A 27,274-nucleotide genomic window follows, 5' to 3' on the forward strand; every position below is an offset into this window, starting at 1 on the left:
CACACACACACACACACACTCATGCACAGACGCACACACGTACACACACACACACACACACGCACACACACACACACACATACACACACACACACACACACACACACACACACACACACACACACACACACACACACACACACACACACACACACACACACACTCATGCACAGACACACACACACACACACACACACACACACACACACACACACACACACACACACACACACACACACACTCATGCACAGACGCACACACACACACACACACACACACACACACACACACTCATGCACACACTCATGCACAGACGCTCACACTTGCACAGACGCGCACGCACGCATGCACAGACGCACACAAGCACACACACACACACACACACACACACACACACACACACACACACACACACGCACAGACACACGCGCACACACAGATATTCACTGTAATGAGCACATATGCACAGGGACATACATCTAAATATTGGCGTATTGACATATACAATGCACACATACATTATACCCCCCAAAAATAAACATGTAATCACACACACACACACACACATGCACACATGCACACATGCACACATGCACGTGCACATACACAGACAGTATCTCCATGTTTGAACTTTTGATGTTTTTTCGTAAATTAACGCCTACTTGATCATACTGCAGCGACACACAAAAGTAGCAAAAAATTGCCGATCTGCAAGCTCAAAACGTGTCGCATCGCGACGCGTTTTGAGCTTGTAGATCTGCTATTTTTGCTACTTTTTGGGGCATTTAAATCCTGAAAAGTAACAGTTTTGGACATACCATCCACCCAAAATTTACAACATGTGAGCAAAGAGGAAGACTTTTTTTACTGTACGTTGTTCGAGATGATTGCTCGCTCACTTTCTACTGCGAGCGCTGGTGGGGTTGTCTGAAACCACTCAAGAGCCGGCGGACTCGCGCCACGTTGCTTTTTAATTTGACAAATAGGCCCGACGCCAATGCTCCATAGTCCAACGCCTGCCCACACACTGTCAATATCTACACCAAAATGAAATTATATACTCCCCTCTCCTCTTTCCGCCATGTTTGCGCTCTCTCTCTCTCTCTCTCTCTCCTTCTCTCTCTCTCTCTCTCTCTCGCTCTCTCTCCTCTCTCTCTCTCTCGCTCTCTCCCCCTCTCTCTCTCTGGGATTGGTTTTGCCTTCCAGCTTCAAACTTTTAGTCCAATTACAGTATCATTCACTGTTTCCAATTAGCAGCGCTTGCAGTAAGAAGTGCACTGGTGCCAATTTGAGAGAGATAGGGGATTTTGGTTGGGAAAAATATGGCCCGTTACAGTTCGGGCCCTTCCGCGCTCACACAAACGCTCGCGCTCGCACACTCTCACACACACACACACACACACACACACACACACACACGCACACACTTAACAGTACTATGCTATAACATTGTGTCCATCCGTTTTATTCTGTAGTCTGTACTGTGTGTGTGTGTGTGTGTGTGTGTGTGTTACTATACTTATGAGGGCCAAATGTACCCACACGTATAGTGAAATTGAGAGAAATAGGTAGAAATGGTTGTTTTATTGTTGGAAAAAAAGATTTGGTGTACAATTAGGAAAAAGGTAGGGGTTATGTTTAGGATTACACATTTAGAAGTTAGGTTTAGGGATTAGAGATAGAGTTGTGCCTAAATGACACTTAGTTGTGTGCTGGTGGTGTCGTGCGCCGAAGAATAGCCGGTGAGTTGTGAGCTTGTAGATCTGCCATTTTTTCGGGTATAGGCATATGATTAAAAATGGCAATAAAAAAATTGCATTTGTAAAATAACTGTCTTAAAATGTTGTACAAGTATATAGAAACATCTCTGTGTGCGTATGTGTGTGCTTGTGCGTGCGTGTGCGTGTGCGTGTGCATGTGCGTGTGCGTTTGTGTGTGCAGCCAGTGACAGCAGGGTAGTGTCGTGTGCAGCCGTGTGGAGGATGCCGTCAGACTGGGAGTCAGGAAGTCACGAGTCACCCGATGACTCCGCCCACAATCCCCTGAACCTGGAGATGCTGTGTCACCTTGACAACAGTGCCCACGGCAACGCCTCCTGGTAGGTACCACTTTATCTGTACTTTACTTGAGTATTTGTATTTTTTGGATACTCATGATGACTTTCACTCACTCCATTCACTCCATTCAAAAATGAATAAAGTGGTTAAAATTATCATGATGCTGTATTAGCTACTTTAGCTGGGGACCCCCTGGAACCCCCCCAAGGACCCCTGGGGGTCCCTGGACCCCACTTTGAGAACCTCTCCACTACATTTCAAAGACAAATATTGTACTTTTGACTCCACGGCATTTCTAAAGGGAAAAAAGTACATTATGAACTAACCACTTAAACGACCACTTCAGCCATTTTTAAACCTATCTGCATATTATTGGTCCTAACTAATAAGATGGCACCGTTTCTGTCTACTCACTCCATGTCTCAGAGGAGGAGGACTGTGGACAGTTAAAAAAAAACACATTTAACACAACAAAAGTGCAAATTGAAGCAATAAGCCATATGAGGCCATGGTGTACTGTGGATTTTAGAATGGCTAAGAGGTGTAGAGAGGCCCGACGTGGAGCGGAGGGCTTCTGAAACCCTTAGTCGCTCTAAAATCACTGTAAACCACGGCTTCGCATGAGTTATTGATTTTCTAAAATGCTCATCACGTGGCAACAGGAAAATCATAGACATCACATATCCCAATTAAAATGTTACTTAATAACCGCTTCAATACAAGAATAATTTCCACAAGAAAGTAGTTCCCTCGACTCCCTCTACAAACAAGGACGTTGCTGTGCAAATGCATTGAAGGTATTTAGCTTGTTTTAAAGTGATTTGTAAAACTTTTTGCGTAAACATTGGAAAAACAGGCTGTTGGTGCATGTGATATTTACCTTTTGTAAATGATTAAATTAAATATAGTCTTTGTAACTGTAGTGCATAATGTTATTATTTATTTATTTATTGTCATTGTATTTTCATTATCTTGTAATATTGTTTTTAATACATTTGTCAAAATATATATTGTCTATTTTCATCCTGGTAAAACTGAATTTTTACTTTAGGTGTGCTTACAAGAATTAACACGGTTCATGTTTGCTGCTTAATCTATTTTATTTATATTTAAATCTTATTAGGACCCACGTTGGAAATCAAAGTAACCATTGCACAAACAAACTCAGTTAGGACCCAACTCGGTCCCATATAGACTTGCCTAGTTGGGGCCCACCTGGGGCCCAGGTAGAACCCACCTAAAGCCCACATGGGCATCCCAGTTGGGACCCACCTCGGTCCCATATAGACTTGCCTAGTTGGGGCCCACGTGGGGCCCAGGTAGAACCCACCTAAAGCCCACATGGGGCCCATGTGGGGCCCAGGTAGTACCCACCTAAAGCCCACATGGGCATCCCAGATGGGACCCAAGTGGATCCCGCTGACATGCCGACATGGGGCCCATATGGTTTAGCCCACCTTGAAACCATATGGGACCCACCTAGGGCCCCGGTGGAACCCACCTAAAGCCCACATGGGCATCCCAGTTTGGACCCACCTCGGTCCCATATAGACTTGCCTAGTTGGGGCCCACGTGGGGCCCAGGTAGAACCCACCTAAAGCCCACATGGGCATCCCAGTTGGGACCCACCTCGGTCCCATATAGACTTGCCTAGTTGGGGCCCATGTGGGGCCCAGGTAGTACCCACCTAAAGCCCACATGGGGCCCACATAAAGCCCATGTGGGGCCCAGGTAGAACCCACCTAAAGCCCACATGGGGCCCATGTGGGGCCCAGGTAGTACCCACGTAAGGCCCACATGGGCATCCCAGATGAGACCCAAGTGGATCCCGCTGACATGCCGACATGGGGCCCATATGGTTTAGCCCACCTTGAACCCATATGGGACCCACGTGGGCGTGCTGGCTGGGTAAGGATCAACTTATTGTAACAACTTCAACTCCCAGCATCTGAATTCTGGGGGAAACTTTAGCAGAAAATAGGAGATCTGCAAGCTCACAATCATCCTTCTAATGTGTGAGTGTGAGGGGGCCTGTGTTTTTTAAATAACTTTTTTCATTTATTTTTGATAATTTGTTATACAAATAAATGAAACGTAATAGAACCAAGATGACCCCAACATTTTTTTAAAGTGAAATATCCCTTTAGCATCCTGAGTGTTAATGTATGGTGGTACTTCAGCCCTGGTCTTTGGTCAGCTTATTATCTCCTCTCCTCTGCTCTCCTACAATTTACCATTTACAATGTAGGCATTTAGCTCTATCCAGAGTGACAGCAAGCAAGGTAAACGTATGCATCAAATGACAGTGATACAAGAACCTAGCATCACTCTAAACCGTATCGTATCAAAAAATAAAGAATCTGTATACATTGAAACTATACAAACTATAGGCTAGAGGATGCCAGGTCAACAATGAACCTGGCATCTGCCAAATAACATGCTACTATCTAAATCAGTGGTTCTCAAACTTTCATGTCAAGGACCCCCAAAATGTATTTGGCCGCTGACCCCCATCGCAAAATATCTTGTTCCAGGGAGCCCCAGAAGCAAAGATTTGAGTTACAAATATATATATTCAAAGATTTGCAAAAAAAATCACGATTTTTTAAAAATAGCAGATCTACAAGCTCATAGCGCGGCACTCGGTGCCGCACTATGAGCTTATATATCTGCTATTTTTCAATAGCCAAAGTATAAAATATGGATAAAGGGGTTAAAATGTATGTGACACTTTATTAACACATTTTGCTGGGGACCCCCTGGTACCACCCCAAGGACCCCTGGGGGTCCCCGGACCCCACTTTGAGAACCAATGATCTAAATGACATTTGAACATTTGCATAAGACTGCGTGGTCTCCTCTCCTCTCCTCTCATCTCATCTCCTCACGCACATCTATCACTCACTTCTCACCCTGTTATTGCCTCATCACTTCATCGCTCTCTCTCTCTCTCTCTCTCTCTCCATCTTTTGCTTATCTCACTCTGCCACCTTACCATCTCTCCCTGTCTGTCTGTGTGTCTCTCCCTCTCCCACTCTCCCCTACTCCTCCCATGCTCCGTATGAATGTTGTTTTTTTTCTCCGCCTGAGCCTTATATTGACTGACCCACATACTGTATGCCAGATTGTAGTCACAGTCTAAGCCCTTTGTCTTATATACCCACGGCTGGCTGCCGTGCACAATGCTTGGCCATAACTCACTGCCTATGGGAGTGGAAATCAATGGTCATTCCCCCTTTTTAGTCCACTGTTTATCGGCTGTCTCATGATTGCTATCATTTTTAGAGCCACAGGTCTTTTTAGTGTGATGCATATATGAGAGAGAGAGAACGAGAGAGAAGAAACAGTTTGGAGTCGTTATGCATTGAGGCTTTTAAGTCCTTGTTTAAGACTCACTTTTTCGACTTGGCTTTTAATCACAGCCGAGCTTAATTTTAATTCGATCACATCCTGTTTAATTGTTTGTTTGATTGTATTTGATTGTATTGTTTTGTTGAATCGTTTTTTTGACCTGTGCAGCACTTTGGTCGACTACGGTTATTTTTAAGTGTGCGATATAAATACGGTTGGATTCCATTTGATGCCTAAAGAGAGAATGAGAGGAAGGCTTTGTGCATATTTGTGTGTGTGCGCGTGTGTGTGTGTGGGGAGGGCTCTCTTGTGTGTGTATGTTTGGGCACTCTTTGTTGTGTCTGTGTGCGTTTGTGGGTTTGGGCGCTCTTAGGTGTGTGCGCATGTGTGTGGGTGTGTGCATGCGTATGTACGTGCGTGTTTGTGTGTGTTTGGACACTCACGTGTGTGTGTGTGCGTGTCCAGAGAGCAGGTCGGGCAGGGCTGGGGGGTAAAGATTGATGGCTCTGGGCTCCACCATCCTAACACCCTGCTCACTCTAACCCCCTCAAGGGCACCACTGTGTGTGTGTGTGTGTGTGTGTGTGTGTGTGTGTGTGTGTGTGTGTGTGTGTGTGTGTGTGTGTGTGTGTGTGTGTGTGTGTGTGTGTGTGTGTGTGTGTGTGTGTGTGTGTGTGTGTGTGTGTGTGTGTGTGTGTGTGTGTGTGTGTGTGTGTGTGTGTGTGTGTGTGTGTGCGCGCAGCCTGCAGACCATGCTTTGTACTATTGGCTTCCCTAGATGGATGGCTTTGGTCTGCTGCCCACCTCCTCCATCTCTCCATCACACACACACACACACACACACACACACACACACACACACACACACACACACACACAGGCTTCCCCCTGCTTGCTCTGACAACACTGGCACCCAGCATTGCACCAGCAGGTGTGTGTGTGTGTGTGTGCACGCGCGTGCCCGTGTATGCGGGCAGCGGGTCATCATGAAAAGGAAAGTGTAAAGTGATCAGAGAGGAGGGAGAGCGTGCGTGTGTGTGTGATTGTGTCTGTGAGTTTGTACAGATACATGTGTTTATGACTGAACATCCACACGTTTGTGTGTGTGTGAATTATTTTTACTTAACTAGAGTATTTCCAATTTTCTGTACTTTTACTTCTACTCCATCACATCCAAGAGGCAAATATTGCACTCTTACTCCACTACAATTATTTGGAAACTTTAGTTACTAGTTACTTTGTAGATTTTGATTATTATTACGAAACATACATTAACCACTTCAGCCCTATATACATTTCAGCCATTTGAAAATAGCCGATCTACAAGGTCACAATGCGTCGTGACGCATTGTGAGCTTGTAGATCGTCTATTTTCAAAAGATTATTATACATTTTATACAGTTAAAAACTTGTGAAACGGGACATTCTGCATAATGAGTACTTTTTACTTTCGGTACTTTAAGTACATTTTGATACCAATACTTTTGTACTTTTACTCGAGTACATGTTTCATTCCGGACTATCACTTGTAACAGAGTATTTCTGCATTGCAGTATTGATACTTTTACTCAAGTAAAAATAATTGAGTACTTTTTCCACCACTGGGATTCACACTGTTGTTTGAGCCAAATCTCTGTTGAACGTGATTTGTCGAGCTCCCTCTTTATTTTGTTGTGCAGCGATGTCACACCCCGGAAATAGCAGATCTACAAGCTCACAATATGGTGCGAGCTTGTAGTTCTGCTATTTTTCGGCTTTTTTGGGTGGCCTATTTTCAATGCTGTCATAAAATGTTGATGTCCTCGCAAGTATGGTAATACAAACCTGTGTGTGTGTGTGTGTGTGTGTATGTGTGTGTGTTTATCCCTCCACCCTCCAGTACATAAAAGCACCACTCAAATCCCCTCATTGTTTGGGTGGGCAAACATTTGAGCTGCTGCTCCGTTGTGAGTCGTGCCTCGAATGGAAATGTCCACAACAAAAAGACTAAACAACACATAAACAAAGCTCTGAAAAAGACTGTGTGTGTGTGTGTGCCACGACCGTGGTTTGTTGATATTTTTGTTGTTGTTGCTTTTTTCCTGTCTCTTTTTTTAAACGCTTAGTTTCGATTGGGCGCCGCGCCAGTTGAGCGAATCGATTCCCATCGAGCTATTTCAGCCAATCAGAGCGCTAGGAGTGAACGGTAAATTGCAATAGGCAACAGGGTTGATATTTTTTTCTCCCAAAAGTGTGGTGTGACGACAATGGGGTTGCTTGTGTGTGTGTAGGTGTGTGTGTGTGCGTACACACTCGCGTGAATGTATTTATGTGCATTGTGTGCCCGACTGTTTGCCTTTCGTGAGCATGTGAGTGCACATTGTCTTTTTTACTTTACCTTCATTCAATAATGTGTGTTTGTGTGTGTGCACGTGCGTGCCTGTGTGTGCACAAAAGTGCATATGAGCCTCAGCCTATATCTGAGTGCAATTTTCACTGTGTGCGTCCATAGGCCCGATCAATATGATGCCAGTGGTGGGCCATCATGCAGACAATCAGACCTGTGTGTGTGTGTGTGTGTGTGTGTGTGTGTGTGGGGGGGGGGGACATGCACGTGTGCGTCAGTCGATAGCCAAGGCCTCTGAGAGCCCTCCCCACCAAACACCTCATAGATTGGACACATTAACACACTCTGCATGGGTGAAACCGGCCTCTCCATGCAGGCGCGCACACACACACACACACACACACACACACACACACACACACACACACACACACACACACACAGGCACTGGACCGTGCCTGTCATGTCAGACACACATGCATGAGCAGAAGTAAAGAACACATACAGTACACACACACATATTATTTTGTCTGTCTTCTATTATCATTTAATATTAATATATTAACCACTTTCTAATCACTATGGGCATGTTATTATAGATGAAAATTGTCAAAAACGTCAAAGGTTTTTGACAAAAGTTTATTTTTTTGTGAAAATAGCTTTCAGATTGTCTATTTTCGCAGTGTAACACCATTGTATTGCAAGTAGCCTTGGGAACCAATTGTATACTGAAGTATAAAACAGGGTTTAAATGGTTAATAAATACAAAAAATTAAATGAAGTATAAAACAGGGTTTAACACATCGGGTGCCAGAGGTTTATTAAAATATTGTACGTTCAGTGCCTGCATATCTTCCATCCACTTACGTTGATACGTTTCGTGCTGTAGAAGCCCCGACGCGGAAGTGCATGTAAACAAAGCGTGCGTGCAAGACGGCGGAGGGTCCCGAGTCCGACTAACGCCTGGAACAATAATATTTCTAACGCTATCGCCCATTGCAGAGTGATCGGCGATCGAAAACGGCTCACTTCCACCGCGTTAAAAAGAAATGGAGATATTAAGCTTTTAGTCAAGGAGTTAAAGGGAAAATCTCGCGTCTCGCGAGATTTCCCGAGGAGCGCAGTGAGCCGAGGACGGGAAATCTCGCGAGACTTCACGCGAGAGGAAAACATTCACGTCGCTGACCATGAACGCCAGCTCGTGAGTGATAAACAGTGCATGTGAAAGTATCAGGAGACACCATGAGGAGGATTTGTGGAAAAAAAAAGAAGTTTGGAGCTGTGGAATTAGGCGATTTTCACTAAGACACGCGCCTCCCACTATGCCAATGTTGGGGGTCGACCAGACTCACAGACAGGGGAATCGCTGGAAAAAGTCAACGCCACTTCATAACTCGTGAGTGAGTAACTACACATCAAAGATAACACTTAAAATGTCCGGATTTCTCCTTTAACATTGGAAAGGCCGACGGAAGGATTTTTGACATGGATCCGCATGCGGCCTCTCCTTCTCAGAGACTCCTTGGATGATCCCAAAGTTTCGTTAGAGCGCCCCACGTGGGCCAAAAACGGTCCGGATCGTTTATGGCACATGACGCATGGATTCTCAAAAACGGTCCGGACCGTTTTTGGCACACAATGTGTTAAATGGTTATTAAAGATTTTTTTTAATTCCAATTCTGATACATGCAACACCGCAGAACAAGCACGCACGCTCGCACACACACACACACACACACACACACACACACACACACACACACACACACACACACACACACACACACACATTGTGTATTACTATATTTGTGAGGACATCAACATTTTAAGACAGTGATTTTATGAATGTAATTTTTTTTTATTTTTTACATTTTTAACCATAAGCCTAAAGCTGAAAGCAACTAAGTGTAAATCAGGTATAACTCTCTCTAATCCCTAAACCAAATTTCTAAATGCCTATAGTCCTTAAACACCTTTTTCTTAAACATGAGACAACAATTCTTCTTCTTAGCACCTGGAAAATGCTCCTCACAATGTCTATTTCTCAAATTCTACTATACTTGTGTAGTAATATACACACACACACACACACACACACACACATACTGTACGCGTGTTTGCGCGCGGTTGCACGCGTTTGCACGCGCATGTGCATATCTTAACTTTTCCGCACAAACACGCGCATTTACAGCGCACACGCGGGCTATGAGCACATGGGACTCAAGTCATTGAGATGCAAAGCACATAGGCAGGCCAGCAGTCTGATGAGAGAGAGAGAGAGAGAGAGAGAGAGAGTGAGAGTCTCTCCCACACCGAGATATATAGGCCTGTAAAAACCTCCACACCTCTCCCAGACAATATTTACATACAGCTCCAGTAGCTGCTATGCTAGCGCCTTGTTGTGCAGCTCAAGGTCAAATGCAAGTTATATCGTCGCTGTCGGGCAGAAACCTCTCATCTTCATATTTTTCGTAAAATTAACGCCCTCCTTGATCACACTGCAGTAGCAGTGTGCAGTGAGTAGCAGATCTACAAGCTCGAAACGCTTCACTTCGCGCCGCGTTTCGAGCTTGTAGATCTGCTACTTTTGATGCTTTTGAATTGGAATCCTGGAAAGTCACAGTTTTGGACATATGAGGTTTCCACCCCGACAGAGACTATATATATTCTGTAATAAGCGAGAGGCGAGGCCATAAAAAAGATACCTCTCTCTTTCTTTCTCTCTCTATCTGTCTTTCACCCTCTCTTGCTCTTTCTCTCTTTCTGTCACTATGTCTTTTTCTCTTCTCTCTCTCTCTCTTTCTCCCTCGCTCGATAGCCTGAATTAATTGACACTATTGGGAAGCACGTACAGTAGGGTGTAAAACTGAACGTGGTGAATATACTGTAATTGGTCCTGGGTTTTGTTGGGTCTGGAGTGTGTGTACAGTATGTGTGTGTGTGTGTTGTGAGTTTTTGAGGCCCAAATGTCCCCACAAGTATATATTACAATTATCGATATTGACATTGTTTTCTTGGTCTTCAAGAGAAATTGTTTTATGCAAAACATTTTAAAAAAAATGGCTGTAGGGTTACTGTTAAAAAATGTAATTAAAATAAAAAAAAGTTTTAAAAAATTGCATTTACAAAATTGCCTAAAACGTGGATGTCCTCAAAAGTATAGTAATACAAATGTGTGCATGTGTGTGTGTGTGTGTCTCCCTGCCGTAAGTCCACGACCCCCACCCACCTCAAGGGGGCAGTAAAAGCTATTGATTTACAGCCTTTATATTATTTACCCCCTCTACCCCTAGTCCAGGTGTCTTCAACAAGGAGTCCGGGACCCCTAGGTGGTCCTCGGAGTTACTCAGAGTTACATTAAAGGAGGAGTTCACCCAAAAAATGACTTATTTTCTATCAATTACACACCCCATGAAGCCTTGATTTCATGGATTTATTTTAGTTTTTGTGGTATTCCTAAGACAATAATTTGATGACCGTGTGTATTTCCGGTAGGAGACACAAATAATCTACTTTGTGTCTCCTACCGGATACATTAGCCGGTAGGAGACGGGAATCAAATTATTAGCTTAGGAATGCGACAAAAACAAAAAAGAATCCATGGATTCAAGGCTTCATAGGGTGTGCAATTGATAGAAAATAAATCATTTTTTGGGTGAACTCCTCCTTTAACTTAACCACCCAGAATCCCTAATCTGTGGGGAACATTAGCAGAAAATTGCAGATCTACAATCTTGTGAGCTTGTAGATCAGCTATTTTCGGCAAAAATGTTTGGTGTAGAGCGAAAAAAGAGCAGACCAAGTACAGAGCCAACAGTCAAGTTTACTAAGCACGGAGGGTTTTAAGTGGTTAAATGTATGAAAATACACATTCTCATGAATCCAACACATTATTAGAAAAGATAATATGTAAACGCAACACGTAAACAAAAACAATATGATTTTGGCACCTAGGCTCAGTGAAGCCTAGGTGCCGTCGCGGGTTCGAGTCCCGATCCCGACAGCATTTGCTGCATGTCACTCCACATCTCTCTCTCTCTCCCCGTTTCCTGTCAGCCTACTGTCCTGTCAATAAAGGCTTAAAACAAATCTTTAAAACAATCTATGAAACTCTATGACTCTATGAAAAAGCTCAATCTACAACAACATTTTATAAACAATATGTAGTGCTGGTCCCTGCTTCATCTCTCTCTCTCAGCTAAGGGGTCCTTGGCCTGAAAAAACGTTGAAGACCCCTGCCCTAGTCCAGGGGTAGGTAACCTTGCAGCCCATGAGATCTACAGTAGTCGTCAAGGTTGGCGAGATCTACCAGCACCAGACGGTGTTCAAACCAGCATCACTTGTACATCCTAATATAGGAGCTTATTAGAATAATGCAAACACACAGTATGTAGAACAAGTCCACAATTGAATAATAATCAAACCAAAGATGCATTAAGTCAATAGTTTATAAATAACAAAGGCACTCACTTTCTGAGGAGAAATGTCAAATGATAATCAATAAATAATGAATTTCTTTTTTTCTTTTACACAAGTGAACACTGTGTATATACGAAATTATCTTAACTCTCTCAGTGCCACACAACGAGATATCCCGAGTTTTTTCTGAATGCCCTCAGTGCCAAGAATGAGAAATCCCAAGAAAAAAAAAAAAATATCTAAAATTATTATTTTATCTTTTTTGGAAAAAAATGTTCAGAACCCAAGATATCATTATATGAAGATTTGCAGAAAAAAAATTGCTGGCACAGTATGAACATATATTTTGATTTCATTGGCACTGAGAGAGTTAATGGCATCAATCCAATGCAAAAAGAGCGATCGAATGCAATGCACAGATGTTGGTAGCAGCATAGGTATTACAAGTTTTGTCGATATATTATATAACTTATAGAACTGTTTCATATACAAATCCCATTTTTTGCGACTTGGTAATGAAGACAGTTTCTCAATATAGGTTTATTAACACAACACCACAGAATAAATGTGTTGCGCTGCTGTAATCCCAGGAGGCATTACTGGACTCCAAAATGAAGCCCCCCCCAAAAATCTGTCCTGCAGGTATAGCATGAAATCCAATTTCACGTCTGTTGGTGTCTATTGCAGCAACACAAAACTGTCTTCTGTGGTGTCTCGCCCTTTAGTGTGAGAGGTGGCACTGGGAAACTAGCTGCCAATCCATTAAAGTCGGGGCGTAATCCGTCACTGTTGATCGGTAATTTGACTTGAAAAGCCTTCGTAAAGTAAACAGACTGGCACACACAACCTTCATGGCAGCATCCGTCACCATCCTTCATATTCAGTATTTTTCCTGCACAGTGCTTTGCTGGTGAATAATGTCAGCGGAGAAACAGGGGGCACTTAAACCCACAGCCTCCGTATTGTGGGGAAAGCTTTCACTGAAAATAGCAGATCTTAGTGAATATTCAATCGATTCCTTTTTCAATTCATCAAATAATCTTGAAACACGTTTTTTATATATTTATATATATATTACACTGTATATACAGTGTATTTATATATATCAACGAATCGACACGAAAACGACCGTTGGAAAATACGGAGGGTTTCACCGTGCTTCGGCGAGGAAAAGAAAATGTCATCGCTACCCCCCATTCACTTGTTATAGGCCGTTGAATATAGCTTGTCTCGTCAAAAAAGCAGAGTCAAACCCGGGAGGTGAGATACAGGCATTTTTTCTAAATCGATTAACAAGGAAGTGAATGGTGGAGGAAATCTTTCGATCACGTGATCTCCTGGATCTGTGTGTCTGAGGATTAACCCATTAAGACCTGAGGCCGATTCTAAAAATGTTTTTTGAAATAAATATAACAAATATTTTTTTATATAATTTTTCAAAAATAGCAGATCTACAAGCTCATAGCGCGCCACCGAGTGCCGCGCTATGAGCTTGTATATCTGCTATTTTTGAATAGCCAAAAAAATATTAAAATGACACGGATGCTTTCGCGGTCTTAATGGGTTAAATGGTTCCCTTTCTTCACAATCGGCTGTACAGTTGTTGAAGACGAGAACAAAGTACTGTACATTTTCCATTCCATTCCCATTTGTCGTGGACATCGTATGTCTTTTTCCTAGTTGGTGTCTCTTCCCAAACTAGTTTTTCAACACATTTTCAACGTCATGTTTACCAGTATTTTCTTGCCCGGTCTCGTTAGCTTGTGGTTTATAAGTAGTAGTAGCCTACAGTACTAAACAGGTATCGCACCGCGGCCATTGATATGCTGACAAGGCCATTCCTATGCTAATTGGCACTGCGCTGCTCCCCCTAATTGGATTTGTTGGGGTTCACAATTCAAACCAGCAAGCCCTGAGTGTGATTGGACTGCGGATGATATGAATGGATGTTTTCGTCTGAGTTTTCAAATTGTTTCGCTATCGACCCAGAGGGCCCCTTAGGAATAGACCGGTCGATCTTAAAGACATGGTTGCCCACCCCTGCCTCAGTCTAATAAGAATATGTGAGAAAGTTGGATAAAAGGCAAACTTACTTTTCTCTTTTAATTTCCTTTATCTGGTGGGAACACTCTCCCTTTTTAAGCGAACATCCACTCTCTCTCTCTCTCACACACGCACACACACACACACACACACACACACACACACACACACACACACACACACACACACACACACACACACACACACACACACACACACACACACACACACACACACACACACACACAGCCGAGGCTTTACGTTGACAAATGAGTCCAAGTGAAATGGTGTTGTCTTAATTGATAGCTCCCGCTAAACAAATGGCATGGCCGTTTCCAGAACTCCAGCAAACATTCAGGTTTGTGACTCTCCTCTAGAGGGAGAGTCCTGCAGCTGAACGCGAGTCTCAGGTAATCTATGGCAGTGGTTCTCAAACTTTTTTGTGGCAAGGACCCCAAATTTGATACTGCGTATATTTGGCCGCGGACCCCCATCTGAAAATGTTTTGTGCCAGGGACCCCCGGGAGAGAAGATTTGTGTAAAAAAAACAAAAAACATTTTTGATATTTTTCAAATATTTAAAGAAATAGCCGATGTACAAGCTCATAGTGCTGCACGAAGTGACGCACTATGAGCTTGTAGATCTGCTTTTCTTTCTCCTTTTTTTTTTCTTTTATTAGATCTGCTATTTTTGAATAGCCAACGTATATATAAAATGGTTAAAGTGTTAAGTATTAACAATTTTTGCTGGGGACCCCCTGGTGCCCCCCTCCGAGGATCCCTCGGGGGTCCCCGCACCCCACTTTGAGAACCACTGGTCTATGGACCATTATTCACATGGTGGCCATCTTCGGGTGGAGTTCGCCGAGAGTCCCTCTTTTCTGGGTCTTTCGCTAGGAATGCGCGTGGCTTTGAGGTTAGGTTTAGGCATAGTTTCTGTGAGGTTATGGTTCGTGCTACGGTTAGGTTTAGGCATAGGTTTTGTGAGGTTATGGTTAGGGATAGGCATACTGTATTAGGGGCGGTCCCTGGGCGAAACAGCCTGAAAAGAGGGAGTCCCGGGGTTTCCCACCCCTCTAATATATGACTTACTGTAAGAACAAAATGGCCGCCGTGTTTAATATGGTCAATTTTGAACCTTGCAACAATTTACAAGCACAACCTGGATGTTTTTTTATTTTTGTATTTACTTATTATTAGTAAAATCCTCAGTGTTGTGTATCCATTTGTATCTCTGAGTGTGTACAAATGTAACCACGGGCTACATTTGTACACAGTTAAATAGAGTCCTGATGTCACTCCCACTACCCCTGGGTCACAGTGTTATTTTTTGTATTGGAATCCCCATAAGCAAATCTTAGATCGGGTCATATTAGAACTGTGTTCCAAAAATAAACAAACGACCCTGGAGATTTTGTCAGGTATGTGACTCATTTATGATATTGACTTATATTTAATAACGTCTGTGTGTAAGAAAAAAAAAGTACTCATACCTTTTGGATACATTTCTACTTTTCCACCGTCAGTTGATGTTTCATATCCATATGAGTAAAAACGCTGGAGTGATTCATTTATTTCTGGAACAAGGATAAGGATAATTCCTTTTAACAGGTCGTTCATGAAAGTCCTTGCGGTCTTGTTTCCAATGAGAACCTGTGAGCAATTGGGGTTAAGAGTCTTGCTCAGGGACAAATTTCATATCATCGGCACATATGCTGGGATAGCCTGGAATCGAACCTGGGGCAACCAGGGCCAGCTGGTTCCCTAGGCGGGCTCACTAACCACTCAGCTATGGCCGCCCCTACACAGTTCTTATATGTCACGATCTTCTTCCAATACAAAAAAACAATGCTTTGACCCAGGGGCATCAGCGCCCTCTAGCGGTAGAGTGATGTCTGACTTCGGCGCTCTATTAATACTGAGGGGAATTTAACTTTTTATTTAGAGGAATACACTGTACCTGTATTTCTTCACTGGTTTGTAGCTGGGCCTGAGAGTGACATTGGAGGAAGTTTCTAGAGACCCCAGACGTAACGTTTGTCCTGTTTGCCACCACAGCAGCGCTCGATCCAGAAAAGTCCACCAAAAAGACGGATGGATAGTTTTGTGACATAGCGCTGAAACACATTTCTTTTAGAGCACAGAGGAAGAATCACATTTTTTTAAAAGTGTTACTTCCCACCTCAGACCACTCATTATATATTGGGCCTATTCATAGCCTAGGCTGAGAAGAAAAACACATTTTAACAGTGTGTGTGTGTAAAAGAACGGGGGAGTTTTTAAGCGAAACACTGTGGGGAGTACAACCCGACCCCAACCTGTCAGGAAATAGTCTGGCTCCTCACAGAAGCAAAAAACCCCTCTAAAGTGAAGATATTGTATATCGTCTCTCTCGGGTGGAAACCTCATATGTCCAAAACTGTGACTTTTCAGGATTCAAATTTAAAAACGGAAAAAGTAGCAGATCTACAAGCTCAAAACGCGGCGCGAAGCGACGCATTTTGAGCTTGTAGATCTGCTACTTTGTTATGCTTTTGTGTGACGCTGTAGTGTGATCAAGTAGGGCGTTAATTTACGAAAAAACACAACAAGTTAGAATATGGAGATAAGAGGTTTCTGCCCGACAACAGCGGTATATTTGTTCCTTCGGCAGCGGCTGGGTAAACCTTTAACCCCCAACTTTGTCTGAGGATTAGTAGATTCAAGAGGGTTTACTTGTCACTCACTCACTCATACAAGTACACAAGCAGTGAAATGCTGGTGTGGCATGCGCCACAGACTGTGCTAACTATCAGTGGTGGAAGAAAGTACTCAGATATTTTACTCAAGTAAAAGTAGCAATACCACAATATAAAAAATACTCTGTTGCAAGTAAAAGGCCTGTGTTCAAAATGTTACTTGAGTAAAAGTACAAAAGTATTGGCATCAACTATACTTAAAGTACCAAAAGTAAAAGTACAAAAATGTTTGAAAATAGCAGATCTACAAGCTCACAACGTGTCGCGATGCAACGCGTTGTGAGCTTGTAGATCTGCTATTTTCAAATAGCCCATGTATAAAATAGGGCTGAAGTGGTTAATGTATGTTTTATAGTATAATGATCTGCTAAGTACTGTAACTAGTAACTAAAGTTTTCAAATAATTGTAGTCGAGTAAAAGTACAATATTTGCCTCTGAGATGTAGTGGAGTAGAAGTAAAAGTATTGAAAATTGGAAATACTTGGTAAAAATACCTCAAAATTGTATTTAAGTACAGTACTTGAGTAAATGTACTTAGTTACTTTACACCACTGCTAACTATAATTAAAATAATGTATAACAACAAGATAATAGTAGTGGATATCATAAAATAAATGCTGTATATTACACATTTAGGGAAGACATGTAAGGGTAAAAAAAAACTTTTAGCAGCATTGGGGTTTAAGAAAAGAGGTAAAATCCTTTTTTAGCAGAAATGAGGAGTCTACAGAAAATGAAGTGGGAATAATAGCAGCCGGATGTGTAGAACATGCAGTAAAAAGTACATCCATAGTACAAGTACAATTATGTGCAGGGTCTTTTGTCCCAAACAGCAGGAGAAATAAAGACCACTTGTGAGCTTGTAGATCATTTCTGCTACTTTTGCACAATACTGTCATTCGATAAAGTCAGGCTTTCATTTATGGAAGAAAACAAACAAACAAACAAAACACAAGTGGATGTGGGACTTAACCATTAAGACCGGGAATGTATCTGTGTCATTTTTAGATTTGAGCATTATTTTACACTTTGGCTATTCACAAATAGCAGATCTACAAGCTCGTAGCGCGGCACCTGCTATTTTTGAAAAAAAGTGAAAATGTGTGCACATTTTCATTTGTAACCCAAATCTTTGCTTATAAATCTCCAAAAATATTTTGAGATGGGGGTCCGTAGCCAAATACATGTACATTTTGGGGTCCTTGACATGAAAAAGTTTGAGAACCACTGACCACTGATAGCAACATATGTTTTTTCAAAAAACTGTTAGGATTTAGAAGGCATTTGTAGAATCGGAACCTCAGGCCTTAACACATTGAATGCCAATCGCGTAGATCTACGCGAACCTATTTAAAGCCGCAGCGTGCCAATCGCGTAGATCTACGCGAACCGCCGGTTCGCGTAGATCCCCCCCAGGTGCACTTTTGGAATTTTTTGATCCATTTCCGGTTCCGGTTTGAAGACCGGAAACAGAATTATTTGGGATCCGGTTTTGCCGATCACGTCGGCCCTCGTTCTAATGACGAAACTGAAACTCAATTCTCTTCCTGTAGTTTTTTCTCCTCGCATATCACTGTTTAACGTAATCCGCTCTAACTACAACCATGGAGCTGTGGTTTTCACTGGTAGATTCAGTGAGATTTTGCCGATGTAAACAGACAGTGCACAGCTCAATCTTAAGGATTTTAACAAGATCTATGGCGACGTGAAAAAAACAACAATAACACGTTGGCACTGGTGAGTACATTATGAGATTAACGTCTGGCATGGAATGTGTTGTTAATGGGTTAATGTGATCAGCCTATGACATCAGTAATCTATTGAGTCAGTCGGGTTTAGACTGAGAGAACGAGCCCAATCGATGGTCTTTAAGGGCGGATCCAAACTCAGCCGCACGGATTCGTGCGGGGCTTCCTATTGCTTCACCAATCTATGTCCCCGCCTCCCCTCCCCTCCCCCCCCCGGCCTGTGCACGGAGCACGCTGACGTCACCAAATTTAGAGCGACGCCCCTCTGCACTCTGATTGGTTAGGAGATAACAAGGTCCTAAGACCATCGTTCCTGCATGGCTCCCCCAGGCTTTTTTTCTTTTGTAACAAAAAAAAAAAGCATGGGTTTCCGAGGCTAGTCGGGTTTGACATATCTATGACGTATGACAGAAATCTGGGTCACAACTCTATTGACTTCCTTCATAAAATTAAAGTTTAATATATATTTTTTAAGTATAAAATATATTTGAAAATAAATTCTGTCGCCCACTGGCAGAGTGCAGAAGAAATTTGCCGCTTATCGGTCCCGTAGTTTGCAAGGTTAGCTACAGACAGTCAGATCACAGTCCCCACACACACACACACACACACACACACACACACACACACACACACACACACACACACACACACACAGAGAGACCCTGAACAGTAAAAATAGGAGATTATAGGTATAGGTTTTCTGCCCGACAGCAGCGATACGCTTGTCATGCAAACCTGTTCCCTTTTCCTTGCTTCATCAGATGTATCATCACTCATTTCACACAGAATGTCAAATGCCACTTAATACACATTTAGAGTTATGTACGTTGTTGTAAGAGGAGATTCTTTAACTTTTTTTTTTACAATGGTGATTTTGTCACTGCAGTTATTCAGAGAGCCTGGTCCAATTCCATATGAATTGTTACCAAAAAAACATGCATTTCATATCCTCCTCCTGGGAATCTATCAAGGTTTTTAAAAGGTTATCCATAATTCTGACCGATTAGTCTCATAATTCAGAGTGAAAGTAGTATACTCATACAGGACTGTTGTTGACACGTTTCTTTCTTCTACTCTACCAGGGGTCCTTGGAGGGGTTCCAGGGGGTCCCCAGCAAAATGTGCAGCATCACAACCATTTTAATCACTTTATCCATATTTTATACGTTGGCTATTAAAAAATAGCAGATATACAAGCTCACAGCGCATCACGAATGAGCTTGTACATCTCCTATACTTTTTTACATTTTAGAATAATCTTGACAGTGTTTGAATTTTTTTTTATGACTCTTCTTTTCTTGGAGTCCCTGGCACAAAACATTTGCGGCCAAATATATATCAATTTGGGGTCCTTGACATGAAAAAGTTTGAGAACCAGTGCTCTACACACCGTAAAATAATTAGTGTTAAAGCTCCTGTAAGTGTTATATCTTGTATTAAAAAGGTTTGTGAAGGTTAATGCTCTATATTCTGATGGTAATCCTTGCTATAGAGTGTTTGTTCACTAACATGGGTGTATATGGGTATATATGTCTATTTATTTGGCCCTTTCTTGTTTTTGGTGTTCCCCCTCAAGACATTACCGTTACTTTATTAATTTGATTAAGGGACCATAATATCCATGGACGACATCAGACTGATAATAATGTAACTTATAACTCACTTAACCATAGTAACGCAGAGATCCAGAGAATTAGTTTTCTGCCCCACAGTAGTAAAGTTCAACAAAGCAGTAAATGAGAGAGAGTGTGTGTGTGTGTGTGTGTGTGTGTGTGTGTGTGTCTGTCTGTGCGTGTGCGCGCACGCCGGCACAAGCTAATGTTGCACCAGTGTGACAAAATCTGATTGTGGCGTATGTGACAAAGTCTAGATTCTCAGTTAGCTTGATGCCTTTTCAGATGTTCTTGCCCTGCATTTTCAACCTTGAAAAAATGCTTCCTTCTTATTACCCTGCCCACAGCAATGAGGGACAGCGTGTTGTAATTGGTCGGTTTGAGTGTGTTAATTTTAGTGGTGTAAAGTAACTAAGTACATTTAATCAAGTACTGTATTGTAAGGTATTTTTATTTTATTGGAGCATTTCCAATTTTCAGTACTTTTACTTCTACTCCACTACATCTCAGAGGAAAATATTGTACTTTTACTCCACTACAATTATTTGACTACTTGGTCTGCAACGGTCAACAATGTCGTAGGTTGTGCCAAAGTGATAACTTTTAGGATGCAAACGTCAAAGGGCACGGTCACAGTCGAGGTCAAAATCATAATTGAGAACAGATGGGTGGATTCTCATGAAACTTGAAAGATTCAAGGTTTGTAGTCATTGCATCTTACTGGTATACGAGTGCAAATTCTTTGGTTTCGGCCCCTCGTGCCGTTAAGAAACGGCACCTGTGGGAATGTTCTGGGGCTGACCCAAATAGATTTACGTTTTTGGGGTGAAAGGTCAAGGTCACAATGGAGAGATGTGCAACTGCATTTTAAAGCTAGTGTACAGTAAGTGAAATGTTTTTGTTAAAATAAGTGTTAAATACCTCTATATTCTGATAGTACTCATTGATAGTGTTTGTTCAGTAACAAGAGTCTCTGTCTCTTCAGCTCTTTATTAAACAGAAAATGCATTTTATGCAGATACAAATTATATCCAATAAGGAGAGAGAACTTTTTTTTTAAACAAAAAACGTTTTGTTTTAACCAAAAATAGATCACTTACCCTACCTTTAACTACAACATATTATACCATGCAAGTTGTTTGGGACTGCAGACCTACCTACATGTATAGTCTGGTATAGTTCAGTGTATTCTGGCAGTTATCTTGCTATTTTTACAAACCTGCTCCATTCCCTGATGGCTGATGTCTCTGGTGTATGTGCGTTTGCTTTTACTACAGCATGCATGCTTGGTTACTGTATGTATTATTATTGACTCTATCTCTGTGTGTGTGTGTGTGTGTGTGTGTGTGTGTGTGTGTGTGTGTGTGTGTGTGTGTGTGTGTGTGTGTGTGTGTGTGTGTGTGTGTGTGTGTGTGTGTGTGTGTGTGTGTGTGTGTGTGTGTTTCTTCCTTTTACAGTGTGTTGTGGGAGCCCATGGGAGATGGCAAGCGTGTGATTTCATTGGCCGATAACCATGCTCTACTCTGGGACCTACAAGAGAGCTCCACACAGGCCACAGTGAGGAAGATAAGACAGTGTTTCTCAAACTTTTGCATGTCAAGGACCCCCAAATTGATATGTATTTATTTGGCCATGGACCCCCATCTGAAAATGTTTTGACCCCCAGAAGAGAAGAACATCAGATGTACACAGCTTCACTGTGAGCTTGTGTATCTGCTATTTTTGAATAGCCAATGTATAAAATATGGTTAAAGTGGTTAAAATAATTTTGACGCTGTATTAGAACACATTTTGCTAGGGACCCCCTGGAACCCCACCCAAGGACCCCTGCGGTTCCCGGGCCCAACTTTGAGAACCACTGAGATTAGATATACCAGGTGTTAGTGGTTGCCCTCCAAAGCCAAAGTGCTGTAACTACGCAAATAATTAAACTGATAAGAATAACCACTTGAACCCCAGTGTCCATATATATTCTGGGGGGAACATTAGCCAAATATAGCAGATCCGGCTGTTTTTGGTGAAGAGATTTGGTGTAGACGGAAAAAGTGGCCTACGTACAGTTGTGACTCGATTACAGGGGTTTAAGCACTTTGGTCAAAGTATTTCCAGTGGTGTAAAGTAACTAAGTACATTTACTTAAGTACTGTACTTAAGTACAATTTTGAGGTATTTGTACTTTACTGGAGTATTTCCAATTTCCAGTACTTTCACTTCTACTCCACTACATCTCAGAGGCAAATATTGTACTTTTACTCCACTACAATTATTTGGAAACTTTAGTTACTAGTTACTTTGCAGATATAAATTATTACATTATAAAACATACATTAACCACTTAAGTCCTGTTTTATACCTAGGCTATTTGAAAATAGCAAGCTCACAACGCGTCGCATCGCGACGCGTTGTGAGCTTGTAGATCTGCTATTTTCAAACATTTTAGTACTTTTACTTTTGGTACTTTAAGTACATTTTGATACCAATACTTTTGTACTTTTACTCAACAAAATTTTGAATTCCAGACTTTTACTTGTAACGGAGTACTTCTACATTGCAGTATTGATACTTTTAATTAAGTAAAACATTGGAGTACTTTTTCTACCACTGAGTATTTCAATTGGCCAGCCAAATGGATTATCGGCATATAAGTGTTCCTGCGTCTAATTGTATACCTGCTCATGAGCTAATTGTTTATCCCCCAAGATCACAAAGACTAATTTGACCTTTTTAGACAAATAAAATGAGTCACATGTGTCCCAAAAAAACGTAGTTGCTGCCCTTTGGCTCTGTAGGGCTCAACAGGTCAAGAATCAAGAACCAACCCAAGATAAATAAGAACAAAAATAAATAAATAAAATAAAATGCTGAGCTGCTGGCCCTAGATCTCTGAATGAGTGGATGAGTAAACTTGCGTCCAGTCTATCAATAAATATAACCTTGTACGGTCAATATATGATTGAATATAAATGTGTACTTTACAGTCTGTCAGCACTGAGTATACAGGTGGATATATGCACGGTCTGTCAATGAGTACATGAATGAATATACAGTCACTGTATGTGCTGTCTATCAACAATGAATATGAATGAAAATGTATAGACTTGAAACAACGGATATAAGATATGACTTATCAACAGTGAATATGAAAATGAAAATATGTATACACACACACACACACACACCCCCACACACACACACACACACACACACACACACACACACACACACACACACACACACCTGTACAAGTATGTATCTTCAACAGTGAGTATCTGGATGAATATAAGTACAATCTGTTATGACTGAATACAAGTACAGTCCGTGTAGGTACACACACACACACACACACACACACACACACACACACACACACACCCACACACACACACAAGCTCAAGCATGCACGCGCATACGCATACATTAGACACCCACCTGCTCTGAATTCTACACAGGCGAGACACGCACGCATGCAAACGTACACACTCGCCATATCATACAATAGCTAACTCATTATTTGATAACGACCATATCTTGGTCTTATCACACACACGCACGACACACACACACACACACACACACACACACACACACACACACACACACACACACACACACACACCCTCTGCGTCAATGTTAGTGAGCAGATACCACGACTCTCTGTTTCTCTCTCTCTCGCTCGCTCTCTCTCTCTCTCTCTCTCTCTCTCTCTCGCACACACACACACACACACGCACACACACACACCACAGAAGATACCTGCACAACTCTGTCTGTTTCTCTGCGTTTCTCTCTCTCTCTCTTTCCCTCTCACACACACACACACACACACACACACACACACACCACGCACACACTCGGCTACCGAGGCAGGTTGTGTGCTGTCCCTTCCTGTGAGCTGTCTCCAGTTAGTTTCATATCGCTGTGGCCTCGTCTCCCCTGCTGTGACAGTAATAGTCTTCTTTAATAACCGGAGGGGGAAAAAAAAGAACACAGTCATTCTCTCTACTTTCCCCTCAGTACACGCAGTAATATGTGCTGTACAGCCGTACTGTACCGTACTGCATGGTATGTTTCACGTCAAATGTGGGCGTTGAGAACAGCTCGCACGCCATCATGGAGGCGGAATAATAATAACTGTACTGTAAATATAGGGGAAAACTAAGCCTGGTTAGTTTAATCGGCGCCGTCACGTGGAAACCTAGTATGTCCCATACCGTTTGTGATTGATTGAACGCTTTATTAGTCAGAAATGTAAACAGCACTTGGTACAGTAAGACATTAAGGCTAAAAGGATAACACAGAAAAAGTCCTGGGGACTCGTTTCCATTGTGGTCCTCCTATGTATTCAATTCATCACCATAGCATAAACGATGAACACAATAATACATGTCATACAAATGAGATGGAAAAATTACATTTACCTCCCCTTTTGGTCTCCTGATAACAAAAAAGGCAAATTTTTAAAGGAACAAGTGAGTCAAATTTGTTAAGACCGGGAACGCATCTGTGTCATTTTAGATTTATTTGGCTTTTCAAAAATAGCAGATGTACAAGCTTATAGCACGGCGCAGAGTGCCGTGCTACGAGCTTGCTATTTTTGAAAAATCGATATATATATTTATATATTCTTTAAGCAAACATTTGTAACTCAAATCTTTGCTTCCGGGGCTCCCTGGAACAAAACATTTTGAGATGGGGGTCCGTTGCCAAGTACATTTTGGGTGGTCCTTGGTATGAAAAAGTTTGAGAACCACTGATGTACAGTAGCAACATAGATAAAAAAAAAATAAACTGTTTAGATTTTAGAAGACATTTTGTAGACTCGGCCTCAGGTCTTAATGGGTGAAAAATATTTAAAAAGTCCGCCCAGGGCTCTGTACTAGGACACACTGATGTTTTCACTTTTCCACTAAATATCTATCAAAAATAGCCAGATCTAACAAGGTCGGCTATTTTGAGATTGTAGACCGGCTATTTTCGCCGGTTGATCCCCCCCCCCCTCCGCCCCCTCCATGATAGGTACTGTATGTAAAAGGTTCAAGTGGTTAAAATGCCCACTACTGTACAGTATATACTGTACATATTTAAAGACTGAAGATAATGGTGTGTGGGGGGGTGGACAGACAGACAGACAGACAGTACCTTTGTTAATCCTGAGGGAAATTCAGGTGTCTTGTCATAGCAGCATCGTACTGAGGATGAAACAAAGATGCAGGAGGGAACAGAGAAGTTGTAACGGGGTAAACATATCATATCGTTGCTGTCAGGTAGAAACCTTGTATCTCCATATTTCAACTTGTTATGTTTTATTTACTTCATCATACAAGAGTGTTGAAATAGCCGATCTAAAAGCTACCAACGCGTTGAGATCTTTTAGATTGGCTATATTTCCTCTACTTTTACATTAAAATCATCAAACATCTTAAAATAATAATAAAAAAATGGACATACAAGGTTTCCACCTGACAGCAATGATATGAAAGACAGTATAAAGATGACTTAGCATCCAAGCTGGCTGTGTGTGTGTTTGTTTGTGCATATTCGAGTAAGAATTAACAGGCCCCTACACATTCTCTGTGTGTGTGTGTGTGTGTGTGTGTGTGTGTGTGTGTGTGTGTGTGTGTGTGTGTGTGTGTGTGTGTGTGTGTGTGTGTGTGTGTGTGTGTGTGTGTGTGTGTGTGTGTGTGTGTGTGTGTGTGTGTGTGTGTGTGTGTGTGTGTGTGTGTGTGTGTGTGTGCGTGTGCATGCACACAGACATGAGTGATGGAGCTATAGGTGAAGCCATTAGTAATTCATGCTTTTACTGAGAGATTCTCACAAAGGCCAGCCAGGTCACACGCCTACTGTGTGTGTGTGTGCGCGCACAAAGTTGCTTTAATTTGACGTGAAAAATCACTGCTATCCAGGAGATTTCAATCAGGCTTACGCCAAGACAAATGTGAACACGCAATTGCAATTGTGTGTGTGTGTGTGTGTGTGTGTGTGTGTGTGTGTGTGTGTGTGTGTGTGTGTGTGTGTGTGTGTGTGTGTGTGCGCGCGGCACTGGGGGACACATTGATACTGACCCGTGGTGGACTATCACGCCTGTTACCATACTGAGAGCAACTACAGTACAACATGAAATGAGATTCTGAGCATGGCAGAGAGAAAGAGAGAATACCGTACCTCTCACTGAATGGAGAGAGAGAGTACCTCTCACTGAATGGAGAGAGAGACAGAAAGAGAGAATACATCTCACTGAATGGAGAAACGGAGAGAGAGAGAGAGAGAGAGAGAAATCACCTCTGAATAGAGAGTTAGAGTGAGAGAGAATCAGTGGTGGACAAAGTGTATACTCAAGTAAATACTCAAGTATTCAAAGGTACAAATTAGGCATATTTTCAGAAAATCACAACGTTGTGAGCTTGTAGATCTACTATTTTCAAGGACTTTACCGCTGCACCACCCGAGTGCCATTTTAAACATCTCTTATTGAGAAACATGACACCGAGCATTGGAAAACAGACACAGCTTCATTGATTTCAATAAAAATAATCAGTATTTGTAAATTTTCATTTATCTTTTTCAAAAATATTCAAACGTTGCAAAAACAGCAGGCCTACAAGCGTGTTGAAGGGCTATTGTTGCTAATTTTGTGCTACACCCTTGTAAATGAGTTGTTAATCATATAAATCACTTTTGTCAGAAGTTTTTCGTGTCGATAAATACAGTATAATATATTCAAAAAACTGTGCTTCAAGATTATTTGATGCATTGAATAAGGGGAATCGATGTAATAATCACTAAGACGGCCCTAACAGACAGAGATACAGGACAGCAGAGCAACGATGGGAGGTAGAAATGGAGAGCTGGGTAGAAGAGAAGAGAGACACAGAAGGACAGAGGAGGGTTGGATTAAGAGAGAGAGAGAGAGAGAGAGAGAGAAGGACACAAGGAGGGAAACATATAGATTATAGGAGAGAGACTGAGTGAGATAAGGA

At 42.0% G+C, this 27,274-nt stretch overlaps 1 protein-coding gene across 1 annotated transcript in view; it reads left to right on the top strand.

Moving 5' to 3' along the window:
- Positions 1–27,274, top strand: part of eipr1 (EARP complex and GARP complex interacting protein 1) — a 96,308-nt gene that overhangs the window by 25,886 nt on the left and 43,148 nt on the right. The window contains exons 4-5 of the mRNA XM_080413645.1: positions 1,942–2,098; positions 21,755–21,854. Coding sequence (XP_080269771.1) covers positions 1,942–2,098; positions 21,755–21,854 — 257 coding nt within the window. The remainder of the gene's footprint in view (positions 1–1,941; positions 2,099–21,754; positions 21,855–27,274) is intronic.

Source organism: Gymnoscopelus braueri (assembly GCF_963280865.1).
Source record: "Gymnoscopelus braueri genome assembly, chromosome: 19".
NCBI classification, from domain to species: Eukaryota; Metazoa; Chordata; class Actinopteri; order Myctophiformes; family Myctophidae; genus Gymnoscopelus; species Gymnoscopelus braueri.